The sequence below is a fragment of the Xiphophorus hellerii genome, chromosome 18 (genome assembly GCF_003331165.1).
Source record: "Xiphophorus hellerii strain 12219 chromosome 18, Xiphophorus_hellerii-4.1, whole genome shotgun sequence".
NCBI classification, from domain to species: domain Eukaryota; kingdom Metazoa; phylum Chordata; class Actinopteri; order Cyprinodontiformes; family Poeciliidae; genus Xiphophorus; species Xiphophorus hellerii.
This window is the reverse complement of record NC_045689.1, coordinates 30,032,674-30,043,087: the sequence shown is the minus strand read 5'-3', so window position 1 is coordinate 30,043,087 and position 10,414 is coordinate 30,032,674. Positions and strand designations below refer to the sequence as shown.

The window sequence follows — 10,414 nt, the reverse complement described above, 5'->3', positions numbered from 1 at the left end:
TTAAAAGTGCATCAACCGACAGTAAATTTAACTCGACTGAAAGCTAAGAAAGCAAATATGAATGCAGAAAAAAAAAGAAAGACAAAAAAGTGTGCTCATGTTTGTCATAATGGCGTGTGTGTGTGGGGGGGGGTGCATGTTCAGAGTGAACCCATGGTAGGGGAGCATGACTATGCAGTCTGCAGATTATGTCAGCACTGTTGCACCCAGAGCTCTGCTTGCATCACAAGTCTATTCCTGTACAACGTGGGACTGCATCCAGAACGATCAGCGCGCTGAGCTGACAGAGATAGATGGCATCAGGGAGCCAGGAGCCCAAAACGTCCAAGTACAGCCGTCACTGAGCACTGGATAACGTCCTACTTTTAATATTTCATTGTTTTTATTGGGATTTCACACTAGAAACAAAAGCATAATTGTAAAATAGACAGGATTAATGTTTTTTTAATATTTTTTTATGTATATTTTTGTATCTTTATTGCCTTTAACAGCCAATTTGCAGACAACAGAATATGGATCAAAACCCAAAGGTGTTTGGGTTCAGCAAACACACATCTAAATGAGCAAGAGAGTCAGTCAGTTTATTTCTTTTATATATTTTTTTTTCATTTATTTATACTAAACTCTGACTGAGAGTCAGTCAGAGTCAGTGTGCAAACCAAGTTCTAGTAAAAAAAATAAAATAAAGACAGTTGTGACAATTTTTGTAAAAAAAAAATCAAACAGAAAAGCCAAAAGAAAATACAAATGAAATAACTACAATTTTCACTTAAAGTTACGCATTCTGATTATTTTTTTTTCTATTTTTTTCAAACAAAAATTCAATGACGAATGGTCTGCATTTATATTCAACTGGATTGCAAACTGGATAACATCAATTGAATTTAGGTCTGGGCTTTGACTGGGCCAGGCTGCACAATAGCACTGTTGCCTTGCAGCAAGAAGGTCCTGGGTTCGATTCCCGGCCCGGGGTCTTTCTGCACAGAGTTTGCATGTTCTCCCTGTGCATGGTGGGTTCTCTCTGGGTTCTCCGGCTTCCTCCCACAGTCCAAAAACATGACTGTCAGGTAAATTGGTCTCTCTAAATTCTCCCTAGGTGTGAGTGTGTGTGTGCATGTCCTGTCTGTCTCTGTGTTGCCCTGCGACAGACTGGCGACCTGTCCAGGGTGACCCCGCCTCTTGCCCGGAACATTAGCTGGAGAGGCACCAGCACCTCCTGACCCCACTAGGGACAAGGGTGTTAGAAAATGGATGGATGGCTTTGACTGGGCCATTCTGACACAAATATATGCTAGAGCTATCATGATCTAAAACTTTCCAGTGCAGTTTTATCTGGATGTGCAGATTCCTACCATCAGTTAGAAGCTGTACTGTTTTTATTGAAGAAAAGCATGATGCTGCCTTCCCAAAATGTGACTTTTTTTTCACATTAAAGTTTCACATTAAAGTCTCATTTTGCCTTCACTTTACAACGATGTGCTACTTTGTCTAGTGGACAAAACCCAAATAATCTGAAACTGATGTAACAAAATGTGAAATAGTACATAAGTAAATAGCATAGGTAGGGAGCCATGTGAATGCTTCTGGTACAGGATCTACATCTGATCCCCCAAAGCTATTTAAAACTAATTTTTCTCCCACTTTCTTATCAGAAGAGTAGCTTATCATTAGGTCAAAAACATGGTAGATTAATATTTGCTGTTCTCCAAAACATATAAATATGAGAAGCATATTTTTCCCGGCTCATCTTAGCTCAGTTATACAGTTTGAGGGCCGTCACCAACCAATCTGCACAAACATGCTTGTAAAGTGCTGCCACCTAGTGGCTGCAGAGGCTGCAGGTGGAAAAACTCTGGGAAGAAATTGTTAAAATTATATAAATTAATTCTTAAGGGGAAAACACAGATTTTGGTTTAGACAAAAAAAAAAAGTAATAAAGAAGGTAAAACATAATCGTGGAAGGAAAAAAAACAAGTTTGGTTCAATTTATTTCTTTTATATATTTTTTTTCATTTATTTATACTAAATGGATACTTACTGTCTCTAAGAGTTGCATTACTCACAGAAGAAAATTTCAGTCAGATTCGATAGAAAACGTCTGTGAACAAAAAGAAAAGGGTTGTCAAATGAATTCAGGTCTGCACTTTGACTGGGCCAGTCTTCGACATGAACGTGATTTGATGAAAACCCTTCCATGGCTCCAGCTGTGCTTTGGATCGCTGTCCTGCTGAAAAGCGCCTCTCTGCCCCCTGCAGGTCTTTTACAGGCTCTATCTGTCAAAGAAGCAAAACGGGTCGAGACAGATCCAAGGTGCTCAAACGAGGCATGTTTAGAAGATTTAGTGATGAAGATCAAAACCTTACAGGTCTCCAATGGACAAAAAAAGAGAAAAAATGACATGGAGTATGGAAGAAGGAGCATGGAAACGGAGAAACAGGCATGGGAACGGAATAACACAGCAGGGGACGGTAAAAACTGAGAGGCTTTTAGGACTAAATGAGAAACACAGACCGACTGAGGGAAGGAGACTGAAGGAACCAGAAACAGCCTGACTGTTGTCTAAAGAAAAAGAAACACAAGTATACAAGAGACGGAGCACGAGAATAAACCATGAAACTAAACAGGAAAGAATGAGCTAATATATGGCAACACCTTAACAATAATAATAAACACGGAGAAGAGTGAATATGGCGAGTCTTGTAGAACATAAATAACAATAAACAGATCCAACATAAACTAAAAACACCCAATAGATTGTGACGCTAACAAGCTTTCCTTCCATCCATCCTCTCCTAACTCCTACTTTATTGTTCCTACAGAAGTAGAGAGTCACCACAGCATGATGCTGCCACCACCACTTACTGGTTTTCTATCAGCCAAAAGAAGAAAAACAAATGCATTCATGTGTATTGTTGTTCTGTGACGGACTGTGATAAAGTTTAAGGAAGATGAAACGTTTTCTACAAACTGGACGGACATTTAATCCCTAACACAAAACTCCTTCTTCTGCTCTGTAAACTGTGTCATCATGCAACGGCTGAAACATTAAACCTTCACTGATCCCAATGTATTTAAAGAGAGATCAGTAATTTGATCACATTTGTATGGTGCTTCCACCTGGTGGATGTAAAAGGAATTAGAAGCAAAATCTGTTGTGAGAAAGGAAGAGTGTATTATCAAATGTCATGAATATTAATAGGGCAGTATTATGGATTTTATCTTATTCTCAAGTTATTATGTTTCCTTCAGCTGTTATGAAAATGTTTCAACTATAACTTTCAAGAAATTTGACTTTATGTAAAATCGTAAAATCGGGCCGCTGTCTCTTTAAGAAACTCCTGCTCTTTCTGAAACTCCGCCTTCAGGAAGTCATCACAACATGGCTCCTCTATTAAGTCTTTAACAGCGTTTTTACCAGCTTTGCACTGAGAAGCAGCTCGTTTAATGAGCTCAGCTGATGCTCAGTTCAGCCAGATGTTTGCTAATTACTGCTGGCTAGTCTGAAGGAGCTGAGTGTTGGAGTCACAGTCACATGTTAAGATTTTCATCTGTGATCAGTAGAACAAATAACTATTTAGTGTCATTTACTTTCCAGTAGTGGACTTCTTCTTGTGTTGTTTCATCATATAGGTTCATATTTTCATTATTTTTTCCCCGAGCCTAGTTCGTTCTTTCAGTTTCTTCTTTAGTGTTTTTGATTTGCTTTGCACTTAGCATCATGTTCTTGTTGTAGTTTACTCCTTCTGTTAGTTTAGTTTCTCTTTTTAGGTGATGGAGTAATTTTGTAAGATATATTAATTATTTCTGTCATTATTTAGCTTCCTCTGTTTCTGCCTGAGTCTCTTTGCCGTTCCCTTCCCCGGCTGTTAGATACTTACCTCACCTAGCCTCACTGCTCCTGTCCCAGCTGCAGTCAGTTCCTCTAATTAGATCCTTTGTCCTCTCCGTCCCCTCCTTTGTATATCTACCTCTCAGACTCATTACTAGTTCCTTCTGTTTGCTCTGTTACTTCATGTCACTGTTGCTCCTCGTCTGATGTTCTGGTTTCCAGTTTTTGTAATTGTTTGGACTTCAGTCATTAAATCATGACTCATATAACCGTCCCGTTCTCCTGTCTCCGTGCACTTTGATTCTCCTCCTTTATCTGCAGTCTTCATCCACATTTAGGGCTGGGGAATCATTTTATGACGGCGTTCCACACAGCTTTGACCTAAGAAACTATTTTTTTCCCTGATATCCAACAGCAATTTCTGCTCTTAATTTCTTTTAAAATCTCTCTTTATTTTTGGTTACATTTTGATGTGAATAGTTACAAATTCAAAAATAACTCGAGCTTAACTTAAGACAGACAAAATATTTGCTTAGAGGCACAAGAAAAAAAAAAAAAATCAAAGACACCTTTTAAATAAATCACCGTAATCTTTGAAACTTAAATAATGATGTAACTTTACAACCAAGATCCCGCTCTGATTTCTGAAAATGTCAGTAAATATTTAAACAAAACAAAAGCTTTTAGCCTTAATATATAGTCTGTTCAATTTCTCTACATATTTTTAACAGTCAAACATTCACCACATTTCTCAACGGAGTCTGCGTGAAACAGAGCTTTTTGTCCATCAGACAGTGGAAAGCAGCAGCGACGTGGCCAGCAGCACCCAGCTGACCAGGACAGCGCTTCCGTTAGAGTAGAGCACACGCCTGCTGTTCAAAGGCTGCACTGGCCGGTAGTTCTGAACCATTTCTTCCCCTTCGGGAAACTGAAGCTGCCAGAATGCAGAGAGCTGCAGTAGAGGCAAAAATCACAACGAGAGGTTAAATATCAGTGCTGCACAACAAAACAGTAATTAATGTAAATATAAGAAATGAGACGAGTGCTCAAAAAGGCAGGTGGTGATGAATATTATTTAATAAAGTGTTGGTATTATGTATTTTATAGGCCCATAGTTCCATTTTATACCACAGTTAAGTACCTGTGATACATTCAGTTGTTATAAAAATATGACAAATATGACTTTAAAAATTTTCACTTTGCAATTTAACGCTTTAACTTTAAAAATCATGTAGCTTTATGTTATTAAAGCTCAAGTTTAATACTTTTATAACAAATTTATGTCAGATCATGATTTCTTGGTTAATGTCAAGTTGTCATAACGAAGACATTTTGAATAATGTCAACTTTGTATTAAATGTGTAATGATTTACCGAATGACACTTTATGACAACAGTCATAAATATTCATGAAGACTTACTCATGTTGATGACAGGTGTTATGTCATGTTTATGACGGTGTCATGACAGTCTTATTCACAACCCCTCAAATAAAGTCTTACCAAACTTTCTCATTGTGTCATTTTAAATGGTTCTCAGGAGTGTTGCACTGTGACGTAGTTCCTATAATGAGCTCAGCTGATGTGTAGTTCCACCAGGTGCTCGTTAGTCTGAAGGAGCTGAGTGGGTGGAGCTGCGGGGGGGAGAGGTGCTCTGTAGGGCGTGGCTAAGCTGGAGACTGCAGTTTTGCCTAATTTGCCCCATTTAAATCTTCATTTGGGTTTTTTAGAGCAACAGTGAGTCAAGAAAAGCACTGGGTTTGACTTATTGTCGCCACTTTTGCGTATAATTCCAATCAAACACTTGTGATCTCCCTGAAGAAAATTTTTTCAGGGAGAGACGATCCCTGAAAAAATCAGATTAAACCTTTAATTTTTAAAAATCTAAGGAAGATTCAGCCAACAGCAGCTGCGTTTCCACTACAAATGTGTGCAAATCTTCGTCTATCTATATTCTGCTAATGTTGGAAAAAAAACAACAACACAATTTTGCAATTGCGGTTTGTCCATTAAATAAAGAAATGAAATTAAAATAATGTGAATAAACTTGTTCACGCTTTAGGTCAATAAAAATCATGGCAGCAACAGATATATTCATATTCCAGCCACGACACTCATCAGTCATTGGTGTCATATTCCGGCGTTTTGGTGACAAGCCGCTTAAACTTGGGAGTGACCACGTATGCGGCGTTTTGGAGTAAGTAGGTGTTTTCACAGAAGAGCTATGGATTCGACATGTTTGAATGACACACAGCTTTTTGTAAACTGTGTGACGCTGTGAGAGCTCTGGTGGATCCGGCTGTACATGGTCAAAAACAGACAAAATAACCCCATTGTCATCCTACTACTTCCCGTTGTCTTCTTTGTCGCTTTCGTAAGTAGCAACGTCCAACTGTTGATCACGTGACCTGTGATGTGAAAAAAGTGTCTCCGTTGCAGTTTTGCGAAATGCAGCCATTTCGATATGGCTGGAAGAAAAAAAAACCCACCTGATCCTCCCGGGAAAAAACGTGAGTTTTTTCAAAATTGCCGTGTTTCCAGTTAGTGGATTTATTTTGGAAATTTCAATTTGTGCAATTCTACAGCTAATTCAAACACAGCTACAATCAACAAAGTGTCACAACGCTGAACAAAATGTCCCAATCACCTGACTGCCGCTCAGAGGAATGGTGCTTTCAAACAGCGTCCAGACGACGGCTTCAGCGCAGCCGGGAGTCGTGAGGGAGCCGTCGTAGCGGAAGTATTTCTCCAAGCTGCTCTGAGGGGGAATAAGCATTTCCAGAGAGATGCCTGGCAGCGTGGCGTTACTGGCTGGGGGTTCAAAACAGACGGATAAGGAACAATAGGTTCAGTCCATTTATTGTGAGGTTCAGAGAAAAGTTGTTTAGCCGTAACACACATCAGCGTGCAGAAAATGGGGTTGAATTATGTTCTTAATCCATGAAATCTGCAATAACTTACAGGGTCTAACGATCCGCTTCAGAGCATCAACTAGGGAAGAGTACTTCTTATTGTCAGACTCAGACTCCTGAAATGAAGAAAGAAAGTGTCTGGAAATAAAATCAGGATTATATAAAGACTGGTGATGCACACAGCAGATGAGTTTTGCTCATCAGGTGGTGAAGATAAAAAAAAGAAAAAGAAAAAAGAAGATATATGATCGGTCATTTGATGCAACCGAGGAAGCTGAAAATGTGGGAAAATTCAGGATAACGATGATGAATTGGTCACACTGAAATGACACTCATAGCTCTTTGAAGAGTCTTCAAACAATATTTATGGACAGATTTATGTCGCCACTTCATACCTGCCACTGACTGAGGCTTTACTGAGCGCAATATAAGGCCTGCTTTTATGTTGTAATGTCCTCGAAGTTTAATTACACGCTACTGTTATAGCTCATCCCAGTTTTAAGACCGCATTTCCCCTCTACAAAAAAAAAAGTTTCCCAAAAGCAATAATGGCAACACCTCACCTTTAACTACCTTAAAGTTACCTATTACTTTAAGGTAAAGTAATAGCCTTAAATAGCCTTAACCTTAAAGTTAATAGGCATAATGCATGCTGCAATATAATAGATGTAGCATGCAACGGCACGTGAAGGTTTTCCTCAGATGAAAAGTTTCCCTCATTGCTTTTTACATGTTGGTGACTGGCGTCACGTTAACCCTCGATTCAGATTGTTGATGAAATAAAAAGAAGTAAAGTTACCTCAAAGAAAAATCCAAGAACTGCAATTCCACTGGGGTCCCCCGTAGCCTCGGGCAATGAGTTGTAATTTTCTTTGATGTGGACAATGTGCATCTACAGGTTAGATGAAAGATATACTTGTATTTTTATTGGGTTTTTTTGTTTTGTTTTCCTGAGGTGAGGTTTATTGTATTTAAACAAAGGTCATAAAAAAGTTAAATATGCTCCTGTTGCATGCATTACCTCCATGGGAAACTGCTCTCCATCAATCGTGTGTTCGGATCCAGGTGAGCCTTCCTTGCCCCAGTGCAGATGGAGCTGAAGGGCTTTGTAATTTGCAGCCAACTGTCCTCCACTGATCACTATACCAGGAGGCAAGTCCAGTTGAGCTAAAAAAAAAAAGAAATATATATTTATAAACATATACTATTGAAAAAAATCTATACAACCTAAGCAAAATATACATCTTTGTACACATATTTTTAAATACATTTTTGAAATGAAGTATTCTTTTTTAAATGTTGAAATGTTATGTCACTCAAAGTTTACAAAGAACCTTTGAAAGCAATGACAAATTCTTCAGTTTTTTGTCATGCCTCAAAAATCTGAGATATTGGCTTCGTTCTGTCACCGGCAAGAAATAAGGAAGGAACCAACGAGCCATCAGACCAACTAACGAACCAAACAACAAACGAACCAACCAATAAGTCAACCAACTAATGAACCAACCAACCAACTAACCAACCAAAAAACAAGATGTTATGTCAGTCAAATTTTACAAATAACTTGAAAACAGTGACAAATTCTTCAGATGTGTGTCATATCTCAAGAATCTGAGATATTGCCTTCCTTCTGTCACTAGCAAGAAGGAAGGAACCAACGAGCCATCAGACCAACAAACCAACCAATCAAGAAACAAGATGTTGTCAGTCAAAGTTTATGAAAGAACATGAAAACAAAGACAAATTCTTGATATATTCGTCGTATCTCCAAGAATTAGAGCTATTGCCTTTCTTCTGTCTTTGGCAATAAGGAACGAAGGAACCAACAAAGTAACCAACTAAGCAAGAAACAAGAAGTACAATATTAAATTCTTCAAGCCAACAGTATTTCTCATTATCCTGGCCTTCTACTGGATAATATTCAATAATAAATGTAAAAAACAAAACAAAAACAATTCAAATTCAAGAATAAAAATAAATATTTTAGAGGGAATTTGATCATGAAGATAAAACAAGTTGAGAAATCAGAAACAGTCAACACTCTCCTCTTCAAAAAAATCAAAAAAATCTTTGCTTTATTTGAATTTCCTAATGTCCACCAAACTCCTCTCAGCTCTGCCCTTTTCCCTTCAAGCTCTTTTTCCGACTCCTTTTGTCATCCTTATCTTTATAGCTTACAGCCAAACATTACCTTCTGAGCATTTTTACTCCCACTCCACCTTTGTGATCTCCTCATTATTTACCGTTTTTTCCAGCGTAAAGGTAATTTGCCCTGAGACCTACCGGTGTGACCGTTGTTTTTGAGCAGGACGTCAGACACCTCCTGGTAGCCGTCATACTGAAGCGGGGTAAGGCGCTCGTCTTTGACCGATTTCTTCGTCACGATGTTCACTGGAGACTGAGATCTGCCACCGCATTGTGGAACAATTGTCTTCCACGCATCTGGACCTGTGAGGAGAAGATGACAAGAAGGCTGGTAAAACAACAAGTTTACCTGTTAAAACCTTTCATGTGAAGCTGGGTTTACCTGAACAGGTGCTGTTGCCGTTAACCTGTGACTGGTAGCACCATTCTGGAAGAAAGACACACTGATGATGGTGTGCAGATCATCAACAGATTTTGCATTGAAAACATCCAAATGTCAATACTCTTCAGTTGATTTAGTGACTAGTCTTGTGCCGGGTCTTCGTGAATCGAAGAAGGCACAATTTTTCCAGATAAAATTTAGTAAATCAACCCTAGCCCTAACTCCAAAGATTGATGAAGGCGTAACAAATTCATTAACATAAAACATTGCGCAGACCTGAAAAGGCGCAGTCTGTCTAATTTTAAAGATCTGAACTCGTTCATGTGACTCTTTGCAGGACATACCTTCAGCTGAGACGGCCTTCACGGACAAAGCAAAGCAAATTAAAACCCAGGTGAGCTGCATGGTGGAAACCCACTTTACGTCTGTCTGCCTTTTCTGACTGCTGTGGAGGTGAAACATTCGACGGGATGTCCAGCGGTCTATTATAGGTCAGGTAGGTCCACCTATCAGCCCCTCCCAAAATGAATGATTTGCTATCCATCTGGATTGGTGATATCTCAGGAGAGATAATGACAAGAAAATGCTGACTGTCATCAACTTAATAAAAACAGAGATTAAAGTAATAATAATTCCTTATCTCTTACCTGGCTTTTTTCCACATGGAATAAAATATAGAGCTATATAAAGAAATAAACATGTTATCAAATGTTTTAACCCTATTGTAATTTAGACTGAGAGCAGATTTGCTTCCAATGCTTAGTTGCAATTATCGACATTCTGCTGATTCTGCCTGATGTTTTAGTGATTTCACCTTCACTCTCAATACTTCCAGCCTCATTTGATGGAAGAAGTTTATGCAATAATGCCATATTTGTAGTTTTTTTAAATACTTTTCCAACTTTTATCGAGCATCTTAAGTGTTATTAAGCTCTTTCAACCATTCAAATCTGCAAGACTTTTTAAAATAAGTAGGTATAGTCCTGTCCATTTTTCACTTACCTTGACTGACAGAGTTTAGATTCAACAATTCTGTCAAGTTTCACCTGAATGCGTTGACCTTAAATCCCTTTGTTCTGCTCAGTAACTAAATTAATGTCAACAGCAGACGATGGTGATTTCTCGTTATTTTATGCCTGCAAACAGGT

At 38.6% G+C, this 10,414-nt stretch overlaps 1 protein-coding gene across 1 annotated transcript; it reads right to left on the bottom strand.

The window, feature by feature from the left end:
- Positions 1-4,256: 4,256 nt before the first annotated feature.
- ca4b (carbonic anhydrase IV b) lies at positions 4,257-9,806 on the bottom strand. Its single transcript, XM_032590319.1, has 8 exons — positions 9,611-9,806; positions 9,267-9,311; positions 9,023-9,187; positions 7,761-7,906; positions 7,539-7,631; positions 6,789-6,855; positions 6,475-6,638; positions 4,257-4,781 (listed from the first exon to the last, which is right to left on the bottom strand). Exons 1-8 carry the CDS (start codon positions 9,726-9,728, stop codon positions 4,617-4,619), a joined length of 963 nt encoding a protein of 320 aa, XP_032446210.1. The 5' UTR covers positions 9,729-9,806; the 3' UTR covers positions 4,257-4,616.
- Between the last annotated feature and the right edge of the window lie 608 nt (positions 9,807-10,414).

What these genes read in the sequence shown, in the direction of transcription:
- ca4b (XM_032590319.1), bottom strand. Translation starts at nt 9,728, where the DNA reads ATGTTTCACCTCCACAGCAGTCAGAAAAGGCAGACAGACGTAAAGTGG. An exon ending in GAAGGCCGTCTCAGCTGAAG is followed by an intron (nt 9,312 to 9,610) that starts GTATGTCCTGCA and finishes TCTTTCTTCCAG; the next exon opens with AATGGTGCTACCAGTCACAG. An exon ending in GAAGCGGATCGTTAGACCCT is followed by an intron (nt 6,639 to 6,788) that starts GTAAGTTATTGC and finishes TTGAACCCCCAG; the next exon opens with CCAGTAACGCCACGCTGCCA.